This window comes from Scardinius erythrophthalmus (genome assembly GCF_964197995.2).
Source record: "Scardinius erythrophthalmus genome assembly, chromosome: 15".
In the NCBI taxonomy this organism is placed as follows: Eukaryota; Metazoa; Chordata; class Actinopteri; order Cypriniformes; family Leuciscidae; genus Scardinius; species Scardinius erythrophthalmus.
The window spans coordinates 32,760,753-32,787,079 of record NC_138235.1 but is presented as its reverse complement, the minus strand read 5'-3'; the positions used below and the strand labels follow the sequence as shown (position 1 = coordinate 32,787,079).

The following is a 26,327-nucleotide window of genomic DNA, read 5'->3' as shown; positions in this document are numbered from 1 at the left end:
TAAAGGAGATGAGAAGAAATTTCCTACTGCCAATTCATACTTTGATCCATTTAGCATGCTTGTCCAGACTGTAGTCCAAGTTTTTTAGATGTCCATCCAGCTCAACGTGTTTCTCTGTCAGATGAAATTGACGACTGGGATGCTGCTGATGTACGACCAAAGCATGGGCGTGTCGAAAACTTACTGTATTTGAATGATGAAGATGAGGAAGAGGGAGATGACCCAGAACAAGAACATGAGGGCCGGAAGGTTATGGTGAGTGTGTGTGTATTGAAAATTCAGTTTTGCCATCAAAGGAATAAATTGGGTCTAAACTGGTTTGATCTTGTCCACTTTTGACCACTTCCAGAAGTAGTCAAAAACACATTTGACCGGATTATACTTTCGTGGTGTAAACGCTCATGTGGTCGAATGCGTTCGAACAGCCACAGAAGACTGTCTACTCTCTGCCTACTGAGCTAACGCTAAACATTATGGGAAGTGCGCTAGTCAGACAGGATTTAAACTTTGTCGGCTGGAGACCCAAGTTTGGTTTGAAGATGAAAAACGAACCAAGCACAATGTTCTCTCACCCTTCCTGATTTCTAACACACACTCACAGCGTTCAGCTGGTCTTGTTGCTGTCAGAGAAGAAACTAAAGCTGCTTCTCTCCGTATATTTTTCTCCGGGCACGTTCATATGTAAATTGAAGAAATCAAGACACAAGTGGTTGAAAGTGGACAAAAGAGACGGATCAAAACACCAGGTGTAAACGGGAATGTGTCTCCCTCGTCTACTTGTGATCCGATCGACCAAAACACATCTTAATACCAGGTGTAAACAGGGCCAAGGTCTCCCAGTGGGACGTTAAACGATCAAGACCGCTAGGTGCCATAAATTGCACCGCACGACTCTGTAATCACCCAGTTTCCGGCCGTCGTCTGGTCAGTTTTCACCCCGCTGGGTGAGGCTTGCTTCCATGCTTGTGCAAGATTATGGATGACCTCGCTGTCAAACTCTCTCATGAGAGCTGTCTTTTGAGGGTACAGGATATCCCAGATGTGGTCAAGACGAATTAGCTCGTAGATATTTCAGTCACTCGCCTGGAAAGGCTTATTGGAAATAAAAGAACACAGGATACCCTCAAAAAACAGATGTTTGCTAAGTGTTTTCTTGTGCTGCTCATGTCGTGTCCTGAAGTAGCCAGAGTTTTGGCGCTTGTGTGTACCAGGACTGTCTGATACCCTGTCTCAGCCCTGTACCTATGGAAATGCTGACTCACTCTCTTCCCTCTCCAGCTGTGGAAATGCTGACTCACTGTCGCCCCTCTGTGCTCATCTAGGTGTTCTTCACCCGGAACGGTAAGATAATCGGCAGGAGGGAGGTGGTGGTCCCGGTCGGAGGGTTCTACCCCACCATCGGGATGCTCAGCAGCGGGGAAAAGGTGAAGGTGGACCTCCATCCACTCAGCGGATAATAAACCAGGAACTTCGCACATCAGCCAGACTCACCCACAAAAGAGCTAGAAACTTATGCTGAGATTTCTGTTATTTCTTTATCTCTGAAGGCACTTCAAAAAAGTTTAACCTGTCTAACACGTTCACTCCAGTGCATGTCTCACGGTAGAACATATCTACAGCGTTCACCTCGGCTTAAAAACGGTTTACTGTGAAACCACAAATGTTTAATATTAGGCCTCAAAAGAACTGTTTAAATGGTGACTGAAAGAATATTGTACGAAGATACATTTAGTTTATTAAAAATGCATAGAAAATTTTGAATTATATATTTTTAATGTACTTGTACATATGTAAATGTATGTATTGGCTGCTACACAAACATTTATTTTGCTAAATCAATCATGAATATTAATAAACAGAAGGACGCCCTAGAGAAAGTTAAAGATTAGGCATGAGGGGGTTAATAATTATGAATTATTATAATATTGTTAAAATAACTTCACAGTTTTCCACGAGCACTCCCTCTCACAAATGACTTGTGAAGGTGATGAAAGGTCGTTTTTTTCTTATCGTGATTTGTCTGACTGTCATATTTAATCAAGTGCCATTTTTTGCTGTAATTTCTGTCTGAAAATGAGCGGTTGAGGGGAATGTGCTTGCCAGTAAATAGCATGAATTAATTGCTAATTGCGATGTCAGCGGAGGCAAGTTGTATTGTCTCCGGTTGTATATCAGGAAACGCCATACAGAAGCTCCAGACCGGAGAACGGAAGACAACACACCGCATCGGCAACTTTTTGTGTATCTGTCTATGAATGCATCTTTACAAATCAGTTGAAGTTCTTTTAGCCTTCATTCTGTAAATGTAGAATTTTACTTTAGTTTGTTGACGTTTTATCAGATGTTTCAGGGCAGACGCCACGTCAGTCAGGTTTAAAACAATGGAGCTGTATATTCAGGCATAGTCCACTGTAATGTGAACTCGTCCGGTTCGCAAATGCCACAAGCACTTTAGAGATGTCAACTTAAGCTGGTAGTCGGATGGGCGAGCGGCCATGATGCTGCCCTCCAGACATGTTGCATTTTGCACACCTCGCTGTTGCAAGAATGCGCTTCCTCTTCTGTTCTGTTACATATCACTTATGGAACAAAAAGCTTTCATATTACATGCGTTGCCAAATTTAATATCCTAATTTTGTCCCTTTCAGTATGGGTTTTCCTTCTTGTTTTATCTAAATGGAATCTTTCAGTGATATTAAACTTTTCTCTATATTGCCCTAGTTTAGGTGCCTCGGTTTCTTAAGTTGCACCCTACAGTTCACTAGCCGAATGTCAGGACATTGGTTATGTTTGCTTACTGCAGTGTATAATTAAGTGATTGTGTTCTTTGGCTGCTGGAAATGGAAGGTCAAGATGAGTGCATTGCATTATGGGACACAGCACCCAGTGCAGTGTGCACGTTTTGCCATTTTTAGGGGTGTTCTATGCATAAATGTTAATGCTATGCACAGTATACTGCAGAAATGGAAATAGTATGCTATTCTGAATATAGCCATAATCATATCGGACACATTGGGTTTCAAAGGGCATCATTGAATAATGGGCTTTGGTTTATTCATTTGAAAGATTATCAGTGGTTTATAATCCTGCATGTTTATCATAGACTATTCTGCAACATTTGTTTTGGAAATATATTCTGTGAGAATCATGAGGTTGTCAATGAAAAGAAGAATCTCTTTAGAGAGAGGAATGGAACTCACAGTGAAGTAAAGCTCTTCCATTTAGTGGTGAAATGAATATTCCAGATCAGATCATTTAACATAAAGAATTGCTTGTGTTCCAGACATAAATTGACAGCACAGGGAAGCCAAAACCAAATACCTCTATCAGTTAAGCTTATTCAAAAAGCCAAGCGGTTGTCCTCTCCAAGATCATCTGAATTCTTCGACTGGAATGTGGTTGCTTGGCGCATAAATAGTGATGATCGTTTTGGGTTCACAGTCTTACTAAATGGAGATTTGCGTTGAAGATGTTGATATGTTGTTTTACTTGTAGCATGCACTCTTTTGCTAATGTGTAAATAATAAAGACATAATTATTTCCACACAAACTGTACTCGGGTTGCAGTGAAATTCCTTTTTATACATTTTCATGTTAGCACATTTCAATAAACTTTAACCCATTTGATCCCACCAGATAAATTGTATGTACTGTGTACATATAAACACACACATATACATAATTTTACTATCATGCAATGTTCATATGCAGTTTTACACTGTAGTTTCCCCACTTCTTACAATTGCTACCAAAAAAAAAAAAACTTTTAAAAAAGGCTTGCCATTAGCCAATACATATGCTCACTTTGCTGGGAACAGATATTGAATTGTAAGAAAACAAAGCTCACTTGCTCAAGATTTTGTAATGGTATATTTATTTGAAAACAAAAGTATTTCAGGATATTTGGTCCCATGATAAAAAAAAGTGACATTTAAAATAGTTAAATACAATTTTGCAATAAAACATTCAAAGGTTGCCAATTCAATCAAATGTGGTACAGCCAGGGCGTGTTTAACATATAAAGTACATCCAAGTGCATTACAGTAGTGATAAAAAACAACAAAAAAAGATGGGTGCTTGAACTAAACATACTAAAATTGGCCTAAGAATCACATTTAAACTCTTAAAGCAATATCAAGTAAAAAGAAAATTGTATTGTTTCGAAATGCAAATATTTTGAAATTGAACAGCATCAGAATAAAATATTCTAGTCTATTAATATATAAAATATAGAAAAAGTACCAAATTAAAATATAAACCTAGGCTTGAAATGACTGTAAGAGCTCTAGTGTATCGTCTAGACTAGAGAAGCCTTCTGAATAACCTGACAACTACTTGGTTTTTAGTTCATTTACATTTATAGGCACATGTAAAAGCTGAAGACATGAAAAATTGCACAAAAGACAGACGGAGACCCACAACGCAGACTACGTGAAAATACGCTGGTGCTTCTGGGAAATGAAAGTCCACGGACATCTAATCTATTGCTGTCAGACCACATCATCCTCATCCTCATCGTAATAATGCCGGTTCCTCTTAATGAGGTCCTCCACAGAGACATCAGCTTTATCTTCCTCAGCTTCTTCTCCATCCCAGAAGCCGACGTCTTGTGAGGCCTTGTTCTCCTCGGGATCCAGCCCGGACTCGCTCTCGGGCGACGATGGAGGACTGATCTCCGGTGAGCTGCATTTCAGAGAGGAAAGTTCCTCTTCCTGGACATCCACTTTCTCCTCCTGTTCCATCCTTTCCTCATTGGTCTCACCCTGTTCCTCCTCCTCCTCCTCTTCTTCTGATTGGTTGTGTTCAGTCATGTCCTCGGAAGAGATCACCGTGTCTGTGGTGGAAGAGACGGGTGACATTTGCTCTGAGGAGTCTGGCTTCTCATTTGAAGGAGATCTTTGGCATGTCTTGTTGGGTTGAGTGACCGGTGCAGAGCTGAAGATGGAAAACGGTTTGCTTCTCTCCTTGAGAGAGACGCTCCTGCGAAGCTTTGGAAAATCAGATTGGTCCAAGTTGCTTGATACAGAGTCGCCCTCTGGAGGCCATTTCGGGCGGATGGGTTTGATGCCACTGCCGTCAGTAGCTCCACACACATGGGTCGCGCTCTCGTCCCCTTCTGTCTGTGGAGGCCAGGATATCTTGAGTCGTCCCGTCTCCAGCGGCTTCTCCACCCTCTCAGAGTCGACCTGTTTTCGGGTCTCTAAAGTGGCCGCAAGCACATTAACCTTTACCAGAGGAGACTCCTCTACTGTTGGGCTGGAGGTTGTTTCTTGAGGCGAGAGCTTCACTTGCTCCTCGGCTCCTTCTCCTCGAGTCTCCCAAAGCTCCTTATGGGGACGGTGGCCGAAACCCTCGTCATAGTTGCCCTTGGCTTTAAACAGCTGGCAGTAGTGTGGCTTGCAGTAGACGTTGTTGTGCAAAGAAGCATAGTTCACCAAACTGTCCAAAAGAGGGCGGCAAAACAGAGTGAGAGATTAGAAACAAACCAAACTGAGCATCAATGCCATAAATGTCCTAAATTAAACCATCTTAGTGCTGCAGGGATGACGTATTTTTGTAGGCCAAAACCAGGAAATGAGTTAGCATTTTAGCATTTCTGGTTCCATCGTCCTGAAGTCAATGGGTATTTGGTTGAATGCCTAAAATATGGCTGGTGGTATAAAACAAGTTTAAGATATTTTAATTTTTATACATAATATACAAAAGCAATGCACCCTAGTGATTTTTTTAAGCTCTTTTCTTGAAGAAGGTGTCTGCCAACAAGTGGCTAAATGGGTCTACTACAGAGACATTAAACATCACACTGAACAGGTAAACTCATGACTAGTCTGCTTTTACAGCCTCATTGCGTCTATAAATCACACTTCCAAACTTTTTTTTTTACATGACTGAAAGAGTTGTCAAAACGAAAGCTTAATGTTGGTGAGGTTGAAGTCATGCGACCATGGTAGTTCGTTTATGGCCTACATTTAGCTTTTTACTTCTGCCGATTGTATTTTGACAGATTTTTAAAAATGCTGTTAACTGGTAAAAATCATTTTGTTGGTCACAGAGCTTATTTTCTCCATTAATCCAAAAGCCAATAGAAAATCCTATTGGTTTTAGGGAACCATGGGTCATTCTATCTAACTGGAATATTTTTAACAATTTATTTATGTAAAAAATAATATTTTTTAAACAGAATGGCTAAATTCAAAAAGTTCCTGTTTAAACCCATATTTTAGTAACAGGCGTGACTCTCAAACTGTCATTTTCATTCATGACAACAGGTTAAATACTGTATTCGAGCCAAAGAGTATAGCCTACTCTTTGTTCGAGGCTCAACACGAGTAACCGGCGTCAACCCTTTTTTATTCTCGCGCTAAGCGTGATTAGTAACGGCTATGACTAATAAAGTCTAAAGATTCCGATGCCCATAAGATAGTCTTATCACAACTGACTCGTCCCTCAGTAATTTAAATTAACCGACAGCAGTTTGAGTTTTATTTTTATTCCTGACTGGAGAACGAGCTTGGTTTGAGTCGCGCGCAGACCACAAAACTGGCGGGAGCAGCTCGCGGGAAGGTAAAGCGCTTTTGCTAGAGGTTAATCTGTGGACGACGACAATGACTGAATATGAAGCCTTCAAATGATAAACAGCTCATATCTCCATCTCTGTAAGTTACTGAACACACATTAAATAAACATAGGCCTACTAGAACTAGAAGTTGCTCTGTCACAGACAACCAAGTTGTGCAGTAACGTTACTGTTCTGTTCACACAACAGGGAACTTTTTTTATGGTTGTGAGTTTGTTTGCAGAATACGGTTATGTCGACTCAATTTCGTAAATAATTGTATGTCATGTAGCCTATAACTGTAACTATTTATTTTAACTTATTAAGCACTAAAATACATAACTGACAACCGCATTCTGATGTTATGGACGTAACCAATAGCATTTTATTGCGTCAAATAATTTAATTTATAAAAAAAAATTAGTAAACTAAACAGTAAAACACTTTGCTAGCATGTTAATTAGCCTAATTAACCAAACACATTCTTATATATATATATATATATATATATATATATATATATATATATAGAGAGAGAGAGAGAGAGAGAGAGAGAGAGAGAGAGAGAGAGAGAGAGAGAGATATGGCAATAATCAGATATTCAACAAACAACTGTCTGCACAAAATGTCACAAATGCACAAGTGAATTTTTACATTTATTTAAATGCAATGCTATGAAAACTTGAAAAAACTATGTACTCAATGTTATTTAATAAGATAGTGTTTTTATAACAACCATTTTTACATGTTTATTATATAAAATGCTTGAAATATTCATTTAATTCTGCATCTCATCAACTAAAATGTTACTTGTGCGCGGTAAAATTTGATACCATTAAAAAAAGAAGATGACTAAAATAAATTAATATGATGAAACCAACTAAATTTCTTCAGTAGAAAAAAAAAAAAGTAATATTGGCTGTTGGGCAAATAAATAGGGGACACTCATGAGCACCCCAAAAATTGACAAATGTGAGATCCAACAGTCTTGTGTACTACTGAGCCATGGTAGAGTCTCTTGCCCTCACCTGAGTTTAGTGTTGCAGTAGGCACAGCGGAAGCAGGTGTTGTGGTAAATCTGCTGATTCGCTACAAGTTTCTCTAGCGGGTACACAGTCTTAAGGCACGCCACACAGGTTTCACGGACAGGCAGACGGAACTTCTACAAGTGCACAAAAATCTTTTAGCCAAAGTGACAAGCCATGTCTGTATTTCAATGACACTTCACAAAATACAAAAACAGAGATAAAACTATATGGTAAATAAAGAAATAGATATTTTTTTTATTAATGGAATTCTCACCCTAACAGCTTTAGACTGGTTTTGATCCGGACTTATAACAGAGCCTGTAAATGGAGAGAACAGTGATTTTTGACATTGCAGCAAAATAACCTCTAGATGGCGCTGGGATTCAAAGTAACTAACTGTACAAACTGTCAAAATTCTTAAAGGGATACTTCACCCCAAAATGAAAATTCTGTCACTAATTACTTGTCCTCATGTTGTTCCAAAGACTTTCATTCATTATCCTCATTTGTGTTCCGAAGATGAACAAAAGTCTTGCGTGTTTGGAACGACATGAGGATAATTAATGACAGAATTTTCATTTTTGGGTGAAAAGTACAAATTGTTCACTCATGATTTATACAGTATGTCATTATGGATGCAAGAGACCACAAGCAGAAACTCACCATTCCTGTCTGTAGTGGGACTTTTCATAGTGTTAGATTCAGAGCCCTGCAGATTACAAAGAATAGTAAGGCAAGTGACTACTTTATATAAAAAAAAAAATTAAAAAGAAACCTGTATACAATCTCTTATTGTGTTAACATGAAACTGCATTTCAACCCTTTTTGCTTTCATAATGTGACATACCAGAGTGAAACCGGATATAAAAAAAATAAAGGATGAAAACTGTTTTTGTCAACCGAAAAATTGATTGAATCATGAAAAGTGAGTGAAAGAGTCAGGTTGAAAAATAAAAGGCATTTAGGAAGTCAGACAGAAATAAAAAAGTTGATGTGGAGCAAGTTATTCAATGAAAGATTATAGAGACAAACATTTTTTGTGCACAATACAATAATCATGTATTGAAGTGCCCCTTTATGCTATTTTAAACATTCCTAATTTTGTTTTGGAGCTCTCCTACAATGTGCATCCAAGGCCAAAAAAAAATAAAATCATAATGTGCATAATATCACCTCTTTTCTCACAGTGTCTGAAATGGTTCAATAAAGGATTCGGTCTCTATAAACTCCTCCTTTCCACGCCCCTGCTCTGCTCTGATTGGTCAGATGACCCAGTCTGTTGTGATTGGTCTACTGCTCACAGCACGTGTCGGAAACAAAACTCCAATTAGCATATCTGAATTTCAGCTCCGGATCTTCCTCAGCACTTGATACACAGTGATACGAACAGTAACAATGGTGTCGGTTTTCCAGCGCGAGTCCTCATCTTTTGGAAGTGCAAGCAAAGTGGATTCGCTGCACAGAAAATACCATCTCCACATTTAGACGATACGACATGTTTCTTCTCAGTACTTTGACCTGCCCTCAAACACTGTAGTTGTAGCTAAGTAGACACTGCTCACGGGCAGCCAATGAAGACCATAGGCTGTTTGTTACAAACTTACGTTGAAAGAAATGTTACGAAAGTGAGACTGGAATTACTGACGACTCGATTCGGCAGTTCAGAATCGATTCTTTATTTGTCGTGCACTCTGATCTTTAAAACTTTACAGACCTTTTACATTCGCAAACAGCTTTTACACACTGCATGAAAGGTAATATTTGAAAAAGCATAGTAGGGGCACTTTAAAAATGTAAATGTATTGTGAATTGATTCACAGGATTTGACTTAACAAAGAGCCTAACAGTTCTTACCACATCAGCACACACTGGTGGCACATTTTCCTTCTGCTTCCCACTGTGACTCCGGACTTCATTGTCTGCTGGTTCACTCTACCAAAACCAGGAACACAAAAAGGGAAAAGGTTATCAGTGAGCATGTGCTCCCTTAAAGAAACAGTTCACCCGAGAATGAACATTCTGACATAATTTACGCATCCTGAAGTCATTCCAATCCCATGACTTGCTCCTCATGCAACACGAAAGACATTTTTTTATTAATGAGGACTAAAGACATCAAAATTATTACTATTAAAATATCATGAAATGGTAAAGTCATATGACAGATGTAAATGGACTGAAATTTACATCATTGATGATCATGACATCCCCTCCCTCTCTCAAACCCCAATTCATGAATAAATTATTCAGATGGGATTTGTGAACATTCATTCTTTTCAGTTGAATTTTTTTCATTCACATATTGGACGTCCCTACTTGTAACACGGCTCCAAAAGAAGAACTAAGGATTTTAACAGAGATTTTTAGCGATTTAAAAGTAGTTCGTATGACTTGTGTGAAAAGCTTCAGTCCCTGTTCATTTTAAATCGCATGAAAAATTGTTTTCCACTGAATTAAGCAATAAAGTCATTTTGGTTTGGAACTAAATCAGAGCGAGTAAATGACATCCGTTTCATGTTTTGGGCGATCTATGCCTTTAACCAAGAAACAAAGAGTGTCGGGTCAGCAGACATATTGCATCTGATGAAATCATAAGAAGTGACAGTAATTGAGGGAGTGTTTTATTGTGAAAGGGGTGGGGGGGGGGGTGAAACTCACGGTGGGGGAGGAAGGGAAATCGTGCTTAGTCACAGCTGCCTGGTACATGGCCATTCTGTCCCTGAGAGGGGTCGACTCCACCATTTTGACTCCAGAGTCAAGACTTTCTGTGAATTAAGAAAGAAAAAGAGAGTCAGTGGGGTCTCTGATAACTCATACAATGAAGAAAAGGGGAAAAAAAGCATATGCGCAAGAGAAAATGAGAGCCACAAGGTCAAAGTGGGAATGGGAAACAGGAATTTCCACAGAACTGCCATCAGCACTTTTGCAGAAAGCTCATTCTTACAGTGTTGCAAAAAGGAAGCAGGATGTTCAAGATGTGAAATCATTTTACTGAAAACATATTGCACAAACTATTAGACTGGCGTGTTTGTGTTTAGTGTTGCGTTTGATTCTGTACCTTTGTCTCCTGGTTCCATATTCTCAGATCCACTGTCTCCTGTTTTCCCTGGTTCTCTGGACACCTAAACAGACAAAGAAACATGTGTTAAACATGCTGAGTTCTGAGCACAGAGCAAAGACAAAGAACATTTAAAAGTCCTAGTTTTTTTTAAAGTTAAAAGTTAACGTGAATGGCCATTCACCAGCTATTTTACTACTTTACTGTGATTCATTTCATTTCAGAATAAAACAGGATATTCACTGAGAAACATATAGAGCCAATGAAGATTTGATCCCATTCCCCCTCTCTCTCCCCAATATAGTTTCTCTATACTGTCAAGTCTAATAATTGACTTTTTTATTAAAATGAGGGATGCACCGATATGAAATTTTTTGCCGATACGATTACTGATAATTTTTTTTATATTTGAAAGCCGATAACCTACATATTGGCCGATAAATTGAAATCCACATTTTTATATCATTTTGAGAGCCTGGTTAGAAAAACAAAGGTCTCACCATTAAAAGCCCGAACACACAATTATAATGTTCTCATTATCATTTTATGTAGCCTATATGACAGAGACATGTTGCACTTAACTGTATTTTCTGTTTTTCAAGTGATTCCAATCATATTTCAAGCAATTCAAAACCATCATGGCGAACAGTGCACATCTGAAGTGTCTCAGCTGAGGGAAACAATCCATTATTTATCAACTTTAATATATCAGCCAATTTTTTTTTATCAGGCCGATAATGATAACATTAAAAACAAAGATATATCGGCCGATACCGATATGGTGGCCGATACATTGTGCATCCCTAATTAAATATTTAAAATGATTATTCATAGTAATTTGGCTCATGCATCCATCTTCAATGTATATAAAAATTTGTTAAATGTTAATTTACAAAAGTCAAAGAATGCTATATGATTGCCATGTCATTATTTTATTGGCCATCATACAAAAAAAAAAAAAAAAAAACTCAAATATCACACTTCATTATTCTGCCTTATCCTATTCTTATTCTGTGTGGGATGAGTTACGCTCCAGAGTTTAATACTCTGGGACGGGTAAGGGGTTTGTTCAAATCCCCTAACCCTAAGTATGAGCTAAAGTCATAATGATGCTTACTTTAGCAAACAGCACTAATTAGTAAGGTGACGAGAGACATTTAAAGCCATGACAGCAGTGTTTAAACATGTCTCCTACCCTGACTGGACAGTTCCTCCACTGGCATCAGTAATCCTCTAATGAGCTCTGAGAGAGCCGTGGACAGACACCAGCGTCTGGCTTTACTGCCACAACAACTCCAGCACACACAGCACAACAGCTCTCGTGCAATTCAATACACTCGATGGACAGACACATGGAGACCAGAACAAACCAGTGGACAACACCAACGTTACAACACTTACATTAACCCAATAATTTGCTGCCCTGTTGATACAGCGGAATTGTATTACCTGTAATTAAACGAATAATAATGAAATAAAAAGTTGCTTTTGTCACAATGTTTGGTCCATAAACTTTCCTATAAGATGATTAACTGGAAACTTATTAGTCTATATATATATATATAAAGTTCGTGCACCATTTTGCGTTTTTTAAATTGTAGTGGCATTACTTGTTTCAGAAAATAACAAAAACAAAACATTTACTTTTCAAGAAGTGCCTAGCACATACTGTCCAACAACACTGCAATCAATCCCAGCACAAACACATCCTCCTAAAAGTCTGCTGTATCCATTGCCATTGTTCTCAGGAAGCCAGTACAACAGGAACTAAAACTGACATCATCCCACCGAACAGAGAGTTTCCACATGGAACAATATCAGTATCGACCTGAAAGCCACGCGTCTTACCTATTTAAAATCAGACAGGCAGCAACGGGCGGTCCGCAGTGATTCCTGGAGATTTACAGAGCCGAGTCTGTCTGACTGAAGGCCGGCAGTGCTCTGAGAGCAGATTAAAGACGGTGAGCATGCCAGTGTTTTGCTGGCAGCCGCGGGAGAGATGGAGAGGGGGAGGGCTGAGAGGGTGGGGTGGGGTAGGCAGCTGGCTGAACCTCCAAATCCAAACAGGGCGCTGAAACCAGCCCACCCCCCCAGTCATGGATTAGCCATCAGCGGGGCTGTAAGGGGATCCAGCCGGCCAGGCATCAGTGCAGCGTCTCCAGGCTGGTGTGCGGACACCAGGGGAGAGGGAAATAAACACAGTACAAAAGGCAAAGGCAGCGAAGCCATAGGGGGCATTAGCCCAGACAAAAGACCCTTTATTAATCCCAAACACACAAAAGATGGGAACATCTGAGCCACGGTCTGCCTAAAATGAGGAGCGTCCTTTCCTTATGTTATCAGAGAATAAAATCTGTCGCAGGCGATATATGTTCATTTTAAAAATGATCGTTATCGGTCCGATAAGAGGATTTGGCCGATATTTTAAAGCTGATAAATAATGGATTATTTCCTTCAGCTGAGACACTTCAGACGCGCACTGTTCGCCATGATGGATTTGAATTGTTTGAAATATGATTAGAATTGTTTTTTGTTGTTGTTAAGAAAAGTTGGCCAGCGGAGTGTAAAATCAATTTTAAAACTTACAGTGGTTCAAACTTAGCCTGGTAATACCAAACTCTGCTAATTCGCTTTGCTTCGTAGACAGAGTCTGGCATGGCATAATTGAAAAGGGTTTTCTTTCTCGCGGAGGGGCGCTTGTCTGAAGTTTAAAAACATTGGTTACCCATAAGCCAATCACATAACGTTTGTTTATGGCGTGTGTTATGCGCATTCTCAGCCGCATCGAACTTCCACTGTAAACACATGTATGATGCGAAAACAGAACCGGAGTGAACATGGCTGTGAACGACTTTTGCAGATTATGTGAAGTAAATCTACGCATCCACGTACAATCAGCGTCTACGTCACGGCTCTCAGCCCGCCCTCTGTTCGTTGATTGGCCGGCTGTTTTGAGGCCGGAGGAAAACTGGGTGGTCGCTATCTCAGACTGAGTACAGAAGCGAACTGAAATTGAGCGGAAGTACGAAGTCTGACGTAGTCAGGCTAGTTCAAACCAGGCAACTGTACTCATTTTGTTTGCTTAGGACATTTAATGGTGAAACTTTTGTTTTTGTAATCAAGCTCTCAAAAGTTATATACAAATTTGGATTTAGATTTATCGGCCAATATATCATTATCAGCGTTAAAATATAAAGAGTTAGAAATTTTCATGTCGGTGCAATACTAATATCAATCACATTTATATATAATCTTTGTCTTAATTTTGTTTCAGTATGCTTTCATTTTATTTTATTCTTGAAATAATGTGGCAATTATAAAAACTATCAGTATTTATAATAATTAGTAGGATTAGTATCATTATTATGACACAAAATTGCTAATAAATGTATAACAGACAATATTATAATATTGTCTTTTAGTCTGATTTATCATTCTGCCGTTTACAACTTATGACGTATCCCGGATGGGGTCTAGTTTACGAAGGTCTAGTTTCTTACGAAATGTGTCCTCCCTACAGACACTGCACATCATCACGTCTGATCATATCTAGAACTTCTCTTTATTAACTGCTTTTTACAGTCAGTTGAACTCTCCAAGCACCCCAAATTCAATATCCACTGACATTTATAAAACAAATCTCTGCAGGAGATGTTTTTTTTTTAAATGCTGGAGGAGGTAGATGATGAGTTCACTTAATTTCAGTCTCTCTCTCTCTCCCTCATGACTATCCCCCAGGTTAAAGGAGAGAAGTGTGGCTTTGATGAGACAGAGAGCTCGAACCCTGCAGCGATCATGTGGATGTGTATCTCATGACATCAGCCCCCCAGTGAGAGCAGCAGACTTTACATGAGAGCAACTTCATCCCAGCCTAATGATGGAAATGTCTTTTGAGAGGTAGAGGAGTTTGGGTTTAACCCAAACATGAAATTATGTGGCTTTGCATGAGAAAAAAGAAAGAAAAAGTTAATTAATTTGAGAACTGCTGCAACCAGATCATTGAGTCAGTGAGCTGAACTGAGGAACCAAATCTGTGAACACTGTTCTTTTGAAACATTTCTTTTCCATGAACTGGCTTATCGGATAAAACAATTCAATGATTCGCAAGCAGTATTGGGTGCAATGCATTACTAAGTCATTAATTACGGTAATTTAATTACTTTTCCCTTGAAAAAGTAAAGGGATTACTCTTAATTTTACTGTAATTTATTTAATGCAATTACATCAGAAGTAACTAATTACTGTATAGAATAATTATATATAAACCAATTTAACGTCTAATGTTAAAATGTATGTTTTTAATGTAACCTTTTCCCTTTAGATACTTTGGTCAGTTCAAGAATAATTTATTTGAATTCATTAAAAGAGCAGTTTCATGTCTGCCTTGTAATGTTCAAATAGTTTAGGTTGATATAGGATCTAGAAAGTAATTACTAATAAGTAATTCGACACTTTTTAGAGAAAGTAATTAGTAGAGTAATCGGATTACACTGTTGAATATGTAATTTGTAGCTAGTATTTAATTACTTTTTTAGAGTAACTTACCTAATCACAAGTTCTAATCACAGATTCAGTCATTAAAATCACAGCAGCTGAAAGTATAATGCTTTGGATTGGGGAAGTGAAAAGCCCCTAGTATGAGCAATAATGATGTTTGTCTTTAGAAGAAGCTTAACTATGGTGTGGATCAAACCATTGTTCATTGCATGCTGGGACGTTTTAAACCACTGGTGACAGCAAAATGCATTCAGTTTCAGTCTTTTCCTTTCCTCCACCCACGCTCCTTTAGTTTAATTTTCCAGATAAAATGTTAGGGCACGATTCCCTTTGCAGTCCGCGAAACAAGAGACACCATTGTGTATGGTGAAGTCCCAGTTTATTTTAAACACATAACCTTCGACTGTTCCAAAAACAAAATGTGATTAAGGAATAAACACAATGTCAGATGAAGACAAGGTGTGACTAGAAGGACACAAGAATGTTCATTTTATCTTTAACCACACAGACTACTAGAGAACAATAGATCAGAGATTCAAAACTGTGAAGTACAATGCATCTTGTTCAAAAAAAAAGCTTTAAGATTTTTACATCTTCTGACAGAAATGTGAGTGGTTATTGGCATTTAAAACATCACAACAATGCTAAGGAGTTGTGGGTGTTGCTATGTGGTTGCTAATGTATTCTGACTCGAGTGATTTTTAGTTGCACTGCTGTGCAGTTACTAAGGTGTTCTGATTGGTTGCCTACATGCCCAAGTCAAAAGAAGCCACTCCCATTTCTCAATGCATTGTTAAAAAAAAAAAAGACTTGATCAACAAGTTGACATGATTTTACATTGCTTTAAAGGAGAACTCCGGTCAATTTTAACATTGAGCTCATTTTTTTGTACATTTGGAGTGCTGTCAATACAGAGAACAATGACAAAAATCGGTGTTGCCTACACCGTGTTATCCTCTTTTTAAAATTTGTACCCTGTTGACTTCAATGGGGCAAGTTTTAAACCTGCTTTTAGCCTCTTAACATCCTTGATGTGTCATTACAAGTGCACAGAAAATGTGAGTGATTCCTTCTGAGTGAACACGAGTGAATCTGACTGCAGTAGATGTGAAAGATATGTATAAAAATGATGTTATTTAAGCCAGCGCAAATACCTGTGTTTACATCCTGTTTTCGGTTGAAGTCCAAAGTAATCGATTGCCGAGTTCACGCACGTGACCATAGGTAACTAAACCTATGCGTGTGAACTCGGCAATCGACTAATCGAAGTTCTCCTTTAACTCATCAAAATAAGTTAAGCAATTTTAATATAATTTAACTCATTATTTTAAGTCAGTTTAGTGTAATTTAAGTTGCAATGACTTAAACATTCAAGTTGATTGTACTTCATTTAAGGCAGCAACTTTTTTTACAATGTGATGTTCTATTCACTAGACAGTTTTTGGCCATTTTACTGTCTGTCAGGCAAGTCTAATCACTTAGAAAAGTACTGTAATATTACCATTTACATGGCATGCCAAAGTTTAATACTCAGGGATAGCTGTTTAAACAAAGCTCTAACTCAAAGTAACATTTTATACAAAGTTAGAGAGCACAAACTGACAATAGTTGAACCTGCAGGCTGTTTAGAAGAGCAGTGAACCTACTGAAACCCCAGAACCCAGAGAGAGAAGCACACTGGGATCTTCATGACCACAGACCATGTGACTCACAGCATGACTAGTCTCTTGAACGTTTTGAATACAAGCAGATATCCAGCAAGCAGAACAGACAGATACTGTTTGATCAAGTTGTCTTGATGACTGCGATTAATCAAACTCTTACATGCGTACAGTTTACTTTAAAGGGATGGCTGAATATGATTTCACTTTTCTAACTTTAGTTAGTGTGTAATGTTGCCGTTTGAGCATAAACAACATCTAAAAAAATGTTACAATGCTCAAATGTTCAAAGCAAAGGGAGATATTTGCTTTTAAAGAAATCGCTTTTTAAGGACTACAACAAACTGCTGGTTGGGACTACACGACATTCCTCCCGGGTTAGAGACATCACCAACCCTAAAATTTACATAAACCCCGCCCCCGGAACACAATTGATAGATCATCAAGACAGAATATGCTAATCAATGACGACACAAAAATTACATAAATTCATCAACTAACCATTCAGAAACGTCCTGTTGCATTCTACATGTCACCTTTTCTTGAGTCTCTCCATCATTGTCTGAATCCGGTTTGAACATAAAAGGCTAAAAGTTTTTGAAATTTTCAGTGCATGTCTGTGTGAGTGCAAGCTGTTGAAGCTCCGCCCTCTGTACCGGGAGCAGCAGCTCATTTGCATTTAAAGGAACAGACACAAAACAGTGCGTTTTTGCTCACCCTCAAAAATTTACAATATATGCTATATAAAAATATCTGTGGAGTATTTTGAGCTAAATCTTCACACACACACTCTGGGGACATCAAAGACTTATTTTACATCTTGTGAAAAGGGCATTATAACCCATTTAAGGGGACGACATATGATGGAGAACTTCAATCTTTTACTATTAAAAATATAGATCTACCTATGTACACATAATACAACCCTCACAGTGCAAAGCATCCTTCCCAGTCCACCTACAGTCAAACCAAAAATTATTCAGACACCTTCAACATTTCTTACATTATCTCAGTTTATTTGCTGTAGTTTAGAAAATGGTAATAAAATATGACAAGAACTCAGAGTTATCAAATATCAGTTGATATTTTACTGGTTTTGGCCATCCTTCTGTTAGATAATACCAATTTAGGTCAACAAATTACCAAGCAATCCTTAATTTTGTTCAGTCTGTGGTGTAAAAAGGTCGCATTAGCAATTAAAGAAAACACACTTAAGCAAAACATGGTCAGGTCAAAGTGTCTGAATAATTATGGTCTCAAATTTTTATAAATTTTACTGGTAGTCCACTGTATGAAGAATTTATTGGTATTGTCACAGTTTACTTTATTTTGCTATACATAAATTAACTATAGTGTCCTGCGCCCACTAGTAAAAAAATATTTAAAAATATCATATCTTTTGGCTTGACTATAGAATATTTATGAATATGATAAGCAAAAACAGGCCGTTCAGAAGTTTAAGGTTGGTGACTTTATAAAAAAAAAAAAAAAACAAGATCAATGTGAAAAATTATTACAGTTTTAAATAACTTCTTTCTATTTTAATATATTTTAACGTTTAATGTGTTCCTGTGGTTTCAAAGCTGAATTGATCCTTCAAGAAATATCATTATTATTAATGTTGAAAACAGTTTTGCAACTTAATATTTTTCTGGAAACGGTGTACAGGATTCTTTGATGAATAGAAAGTTAAAAAGAACAGCATTTATTTGAAATAGAAATCTTCAACATTCTAAATGTCTTTACTGTCATTTTGAGATTTTGATCAGTTTAATGCATCCCTGCTAAATAAAAGTATTAGTTTTTCAAATAATAATAATAATACTGACCCCAAACTTTTGAATAGTATTGTCTGTACAAAACCATCAGTTCATTAACATGTAAATTATGGTGGTAATTTACATATCAACACCTCTGTTAGCAAACCATAACAGAGGTCATTTACATAGCCAAGTCTTAAAACTACAGTAATCAAAAAGGGTTTTTTATTCTGAGGGTCAGAGAACAGGTAAAACTGGTCATGAAAAACTATATTTTGACCGTTTTGGTCGAAGAGGCCTCAATGAACCTTTTTTATAAGAGGAAACGATATGCAAAGTAGGAACAATTATGCAAAATGTGAAAAATATGGCCTTTTTACAATTGCACACACGCAATGTAAATTACTTCATACACACCAAAGACGTGTTGGTGAACGTGATTTCACCAAGTGCAACATGTTCCTGGATCAACAACTTTGTTGATCCTGGAACAACATTTCAATCAACCAATCAGATTTGAGAGACAGCTTATGTCAAGATTTACAGCTTACGTCAAGTATAGGCTTACAACCAGGTTTAGGTGCTTCTACATCAGCGTCATTCACCTATCATTTCTCTGATTTTAGGGATAAGTTATGGGTAGGATTAGCTTTAGGACTACATTTTTGGACAGGAACAACATATGTTGATCCGGGAACATGTCTAACTTGGTAAAATCACGGTGACCAAGAGGTGTTATCTACTAAACCCGACAAATACCTTAAGATAATATGTTCCAATTTAGATGATTAGTTGTACTTACATTGTTGAGAATGGTCTCTCCTTTCTCAAACATCATCTTCAGGCTGTTGAGAGGCACAGTGGGAGTCTCCACATCTCTTGGCGTCCACTTCTCCATTGGCTGGTCACTGTCGCTCAACAGCTGGACGTCTGTGGATTCCAGTGGTGTGTCAAAACTGGGATCTAAAGGCTGCTGCTGATGGTTCTCCGCCTGTCGTGAGTACGTTTTGGGTTCTGGAGATCTAGGCGTCTCGGCTGGTTGTTCCCAGAGCTGCTTTAGGAGACTCAGATTGCCGTTGCGCTTGGAAGGAGTCGACTTCTCCGGAGACTGTATCAGGACAAAGAGAATTTCAGAAGAGTGGTCACTCCCTGGGTTTCTCAACTTCTTATCTTTAACAAGACGAGACAATCAAGACAGTGGACTCTAACTGTATTGATCTATTCCTAAAATCTAAAATTAAAACATAAAACAACACATACAGATTTAGCCATTTCATTGTTGAGTTTTGAATAATACATAGCTTTAAACTTAAATTCTGATTAAAAGTCCAAATAAAAAGTCCATGATTAAAATTACATTACTCTCTGATCAAGTCTCTGAGGCTTTCAAACGAGGAAAAGCAGTAAACAGAGTGAAATGATTGAGTATCTTGTCATTAGTTGGTAGATTAGTAGTAGTTTGTTAGAAAAGGTTGAATACAAAAGCTTCAGAAACCTGGCAAATGGAAGGAGTGGCTCCCTCAGTCTGTTCTGGTGGAAATGAGGGGGGGAAAAAAACGCAGCACCAGATGCTAGTCTTTTGAAACTATCTGCATGAGGGAATTAGGCCAAACCCCTTACAACGGGACAGACAAACCAGGAAGAACATAAAAAGAGGAAGCAGAGACAGGAAACGGGGAAAAGGAAAGTTTGTGAAAGACATTGCATGCGGTTTTTTTATATATAAGTTATAACCGTTGATGAAATATAAACTGACCACAACATATTATAAAATTAGTTTTAAAGTATTTAGTATTCTGAACACATGCATAAATTACTTAAAAACAAGTCACTGATCGCTTAATTTCAGAATACTAATGACTGGAAATGAGAATGTGATGTTTCCTTCATTTTTTATGAACACTACACTATTATATTCAACAGAGTAATTTGTCATCATATTGTATTCATGGATATGTATTTATCACTTTTCATGTGTAAATGTCAACTACACAAAATACAAAATTAGAAAGTTTCAATAAAAAACTAGTTTCTAGAAGAAAAACAAAAAAACAATCAGCTAGGGATTTGAATATAAATCTGTTTCGCAAAAAATCTGTCAAGCCCTAAATATAATCCATATTTATTGTGTGCTCACATACTAAAGCAACTAAAGCATGCTATTTTGACGCTAGTTTTGACCAAAAAACAATCAGCTAGGGATCTGACCCTGCATGCTACAACAGCTCAAATACTTCTGGCTCAAATTCCAGGCCTGACACAAACACTCTGAACTGTCTGCCAAAACATAATACAAGGCCCTCACAATGGGGCAGAAATCAAAACCTTTCATTTAATAAGTCTAACAAAACATCAATGCAAAAGCTGAACATGACGTGAACCAGCTGCAATCTCTCTTTCAAATCCAGTCAGATAGTTCATACCTACATCCTTCATCCTGCACATCGTCATTCTGCAACTCCTTCAACTTACAAAGTTTACTGAAGTCTCCTCACAGTATTTATGAAGACACACACACACACTCTACACATTTGGGAGGGCACAGATTGACTGAACCAGTTATGTAAAGCGCATGGGGAATTACCTGCAGATTAAGACTTCTAAAGGATTAAGATAACTGGACACTGAATGTGTGTGTCTAAACAGCAGCAGCTCAGAGTAGTGTGTTACAGACAGACAGATACATAGTTAGATAGACAGATAGTTAGATAGACAGATAGATAGACAGATAGACAGATGATGAGTCATTATAACAATGGAATGAATAACAAGATGGTGAGAACTCACTTTTCTCTTGTCTGAACTTGTTTCTTCTGCTGCTTTCTGGTACCTGAAAAGAAATAAAGTGGAAATATTTGTTCACTCAACTGTTTTCTAGTCCTCAATGAAGAGTAGATAGTTTCTGTGTATTTTAAACCCCATAATATAAATCTGTCCAATCAACAGATGGTGTTTTTATTGTTTGGCTTATGCTCGTCTGTATCTCCTTCCTTTTATCTGCCTAAAAACTAAAAGATCACTTTTGATCATTGGTGGCCTCTACTGGTCATCCGTAGCAGTGCAAACAACTGAACTGTCTTGATTTTAATTCGTGTTAATTTTATGAACTAAAAGAAAAAAAATTAAAGCTGACGGCTTTCCAAAATTACTGATTTGCTTCAAGGAGACACTCAACCATTCAACCATCAGCTGTACGCACTTGTGTTTAAATGACAGGAGAACATTCAGAGGGTCAATGAAGCAGAAACATCACACTCGGGTCACATCAACACTTCAGCATGCTTAGACAAGTCTCCCAGAAGTTATCCTCAAACCATCTTTCAACTCACGAAAAGCAATGTTTACATAGTCAATATATACTGTATCTCCTTTTATCTGCCTAAATAAAAACTAAAAGATCACTTCTGATCATCGGTGGCCTCTAGTGGTCGTATATAGCAGTGCAAACAACTGGACTGTCTTGATTTCACTTCTAGTTTTATTTTTATGACATGTTAAAAAGGAAAGTTGAAGGCTAGCCTGAAGGGCTTCCAGATACACCAACCATCTGTTGGAGGGACTTTAAAAAAAATTCCCAACCACTAAAAGCAGGAAATTCAATCTGATTTTCAAAGGAAATCTACGGCATACCGATTCAAACTAACGGCTGGCTCTGAATGAAGGTTAGCTGGAAAGATACACAGATAAAGACAATAATTATAGCCCTGCGTGTACTGCAATACAACAGTTGAACAGTTTAAAACAGCCAAATGCTAAACACACACACATCTATCAAAGGTCAGTGATCATCAGATTTAATCTTTCACTTTGGTTTCTTTGATGCTGACTAATTCAGCTGGCAAATCTACAGTTTTGAGGATGTGGAAGTTATTGATGTATGTGTAGAGAGGAAGCCAGAGGCAGAACCCTGGAAAAGACATCAGAAAATCTGACAGGAGATGCACTGGAAAAACTCCAGATGCTTGGAGAAATTCCTCTGCACAGGAAACACACTGACTGAAAGCCAACAAAGATGCTTATAATGAGTCGGGCAGCAGACATTCAGCTGTAAATCAAACATGTTTCAATGTCTGAGAGAATTCAAAATGGACCTTGCATTTGGAAAGCTTTAAGATTCTGAAAATTTCAAAATAAGAAATGAAGAAGAACTTAACACTCATTTTACGTCACTATTTTTCAAATTCAAATTTGTATGCTGATAATATAATTTGTACTTAAAAGTGGTATTAAAATTACATTAAAAATACTAAACGGATGCATTTTTATAAGTGGTCTCAGACTTTTGGACCCCTACCGTATATCTCTGTCTGGCTGTTGACGCCACTTTCATGGTGAACAAAAGAATGAAGAGAAAGGGAAAACCTCCCAATAATGTTGGAGCAGAGTTTTGAACATCGTAAAGCAATTTAGAACAAAACGGCAGCATTTAAAACAGAAGTGCCTTGTTAAAAAAGTTGTGAAACACTGTTTAAAGAGCACTAAAAGGGGTGCTAAAGTGAAAGCAAACAGGAGAGGTTAAATGAAAAGTGAGATCAGCTTAAGATATGCAAATCCTGTAATTTGCTTACTTGGAAAATCGCTCGGCAATGGCCGTGCTTTTGCCTCGCACACCAACAATGGAGAGCTCCTTTGCCGTAACTCTCAAGGACTGTGAGGCCCATTGCCCACGTTGAAATGAACTGACTGCCATCTTGGTATCTTGATGTCTTCAGTAGGATTTCTGTTAGGACAGAGGCATTTCAAATATGAAAATTAAGACAAGACAACTTGCTCCTTGTTGTTGATAAAACCAGACCAGGGGTTTTTAACCTTTACAGATTCAGTGAACTCCACTGCAAATTTGGAAGAAAAAAAGAATTCAGTACCATGTATATTTTTCAATATTCCATCACAAAATGCATGTCAGAGATTAACTTAATGGTGCATTCCAATAGATACGAATAAAACCCTGGAACCAGACTTTAAACTGTGCAATGCTCAGTCTGCACTAACTGTGTAACAATCACCCAATTATACTGAAGGCAACCGTGGGATTGCACAAATCAAATGTGTCATGAAATCCCCAAAACACCTGAGGAACATCTGAAAGAGGAAGAAAACGTTTTCCCATATTAGTCATTCGGCACCAGTGCACAACACCTGACGCCACACACCTGATTATTCAGACATGCTGTGACTTATGCCTGATGTGACAGGAAACCGTGGAGCAATATTCTTATCTCACATGATCTCATGTCTGTTAAGGTTCTCACAAAATTCACAGGAAACTGATAATTTGGGGGCAACCACAAACCTGTCCTTAGCCATGTCTTTAATATGATAGACAGAAATGTTCTGATAAGGTTTCAGTGATAAAACCGCTTCCAATTAACCAGGATTTGATCTTTTCAAGCATGTTTTCCCACCCTTTTCAGCTGAATCGGGCTTTGTTTTGAGTGATGTAAGGGAAAAGCGTCAGCTGAAACGTCAGTATCACTGAAGCTGCTGAGACAATACTGAATCATCATTACCTCAGATTACTCATGCATCATGCTTTACATCTATAAAACAATAAACACAACTAGTTGCTTGCTATATAGTCTGGGAAAGAATCATGTCAAAGTGGCCTTTTGGTAAAGTTTTATTAATCTAAGAGGTCTTCAGGGGTGTGTTGTATAGAGGCATTAGAATGTGACTCAGGAGATGATGAACTCTTTCTCATCCAAAACTTAACCTAAATGTGAACAAATTAAAGCTGAGGGCTTTCCACAATTACTGATTTGCTTCAAGGAGACACTCAATCATTCAGCAAATGCTGTACGCACTTGTGTTTAAATGACAGGAGAACATTCAGAGGGTCAATGAAGCAGAAACATCACATTTAGATCACATCAACACTTCAGCATGCTTAGACAAGTCTCCCAGAAGTTATCCTCAAACCATCCTTAAACTCACGAAAAGCAATGTTTACCTAGTCAAAATACTTTTCACTGTAGAAATGTATGAATTGTCCAGGCCTATTTTAAAATTTCAATGACAGTGGGAGCCCTACATAATGCAATGGTGCATTAATATATGTGCTCATTAAACTCTGTTGTATGATCACTAATCAGAATATTTATTATTAAGCTACATATTAAAGCTCTCAAACTTTTTTTTTTCAAACTAAAATCAACATCTTGATGTATTACAGAATGAAAGACAGCCATTTTAAGTTTTTCTTTACTCAAAAGAAAGCTACCCTTTTTAAATGAAAAATCTAATCCAGAGACTCATTCAGAAACATATGGCTGGTGACACCATTGAAAAAACAGTAAAAAGTGGGAAGCAGCTCAATCAAGCGAAACCACAGAGCATGCACTCAAAATGCAAATCAACAAGCCCTATGAAGGCATTCACAAAAACAAAGGACCATGAAACACAATCAGAACATACATACTCTTAAGTTTGCAGTCTTTCAAGCCTCCTCTTGGAATCTTTCAGTGGATGTGCCAAAGAGTTTTCTTGTACTCCTCTCAATGCTCTGAACACTCTGCTCTGCTGCTCACTCTCACATTGTTAGTGAGTGAGGAAATATAGTGCCTCCTCTCAGCCAATGGGAAGAGAGCTGCTTTGCACCTAGCAGGTAATGCCCCTCCCACTTCAGGGTTCAGCAATTCATCATCCAGACTCTCAGTAGAACAGACAAAGTGAGTCAACAAGGCTTCTACTCAGTCTGGGAATCCCACAGGATTCCTGGAAGTAAAAGTCCCCTCCTTCATGTCCAGCTCATATGTCACCCCAAAAGACAAAAATAAAAGCCATTAGGACAATAAAGATTGTAAAAAAAAAAAAAATTATTTCACAATTTATTTATTTTTTATGGAATGTTCTTTCTCATTAGATTCCGTATGTGCCATGTACCAAAAACTGTGGGAACACAGAGCAGCGGTGTCTCACAGAGGAGTCTCTCCGGGAGTCTTCAAGCTCACTGGATCACTTTCATTAATCCCTGTCACATGGAAGTCTTGCTGGAGAATAGGCACAACATTCCACAGTGTTAGATTACGCCTTTCTGCACATTACTAAATATTATTGAAACATATTGTATATACTGTATACATATACATATATATACTGTATATATATATATATATATATATATATATATATATATATATATATATATATACACACACACACACACACACAGACACACACACACACAGTACATATAGGCCTACACACACACACATACAAATATATATATATATATAATGTAAAATAAAAAATAACAACCTGTTCCCTCTGAATCGTGTTTCAAATTAATTCACATTTCCTTCTAAATTGCAAGTTTATTTCAAGTTTAAGTATGTTAATAAATAATACATTCTAAATAAAAATAAATTAATTAAATAATCTGAAATATGTTGTTTAGTTCTCCTATAAAAACATGGACAAAATATCAAATGAAACATATCAAATATGCATCATACACACTGAGCAAATGTCCTCTTCCACAGAAATCAGACATTATAATCATCTATATTCAGGCAAAATATGGTTATCATCATCTCATCTTTTATTTTCTCTGCTAGTGCTATTTCAGGTAATAAATGTCAAATACTGAATATAGCCTACTTATTGCTGCCTAAAATATTTTCTATTTTATCTAAAATGATAGGCAAGGTAGAAATGTGTGCCAGGTCATAAGGCAGACATGAACAAAACTTATCTGAGACAGAGAGTAGTAATATATGCAATCACCAGTGGAGAACAAATTTCTTCATAGTAAACCAAACCAGTTCA

General features: G+C 37.7%; 2 protein-coding genes across 4 annotated transcripts in view; one reads left to right on the top strand and one right to left on the bottom strand.

Annotated features, from left to right (window-relative positions):
• spryd3 (SPRY domain containing 3) overlaps nucleotides 1-3,750 on the top strand; it is a 47,218-nt gene extending 43,468 nt beyond the window's left edge. The window contains exons 10-11 of the mRNA XM_081387186.1: nucleotides 122-255; nucleotides 1,323-3,750. Coding sequence (XP_081243312.1) covers nucleotides 122-255; nucleotides 1,323-1,457 — 269 coding nt within the window. The 3' untranslated portion in view covers nucleotides 1,458-3,750. The remainder of the gene's footprint in view (nucleotides 1-121; nucleotides 256-1,322) is intronic.
• lima1a (LIM domain and actin binding 1a) lies at nucleotides 3,558-25,489 on the bottom strand. 3 transcript variants are annotated; one of them, XM_081387175.1, is made up of 11 exons: nucleotides 24,979-25,489; nucleotides 23,129-23,280; nucleotides 21,348-21,390; nucleotides 19,363-19,668; nucleotides 10,643-10,706; nucleotides 10,243-10,349; nucleotides 9,439-9,516; nucleotides 8,248-8,293; nucleotides 7,859-7,902; nucleotides 7,585-7,718; nucleotides 3,558-5,439 (listed from the first exon to the last, which is right to left on the bottom strand). In XM_081387175.1, exons 2-11 carry the CDS (start codon nucleotides 23,248-23,250, stop codon nucleotides 4,491-4,493), a joined length of 1,893 nt encoding a protein of 630 aa, XP_081243301.1. In that variant the 5' UTR covers nucleotides 23,251-23,280; nucleotides 24,979-25,489; the 3' UTR covers nucleotides 3,558-4,490. The 3 variants fall into 3 exon arrangements, with proteins under 3 accessions (XP_081243301.1, XP_081243302.1, XP_081243303.1); XM_081387176.1 differs by lacking the exons at nucleotides 21,348-21,390; nucleotides 23,129-23,280; nucleotides 24,979-25,489 and adding an exon at nucleotides 20,056-20,175 and having other exon boundaries at nucleotides 3,564-5,439; XM_081387177.1 differs by lacking the exons at nucleotides 21,348-21,390; nucleotides 23,129-23,280; nucleotides 24,979-25,489 and adding an exon at nucleotides 19,923-20,057 and having other exon boundaries at nucleotides 3,564-5,439.
• Between the last annotated feature and the right edge of the window lie 838 nt (nucleotides 25,490-26,327).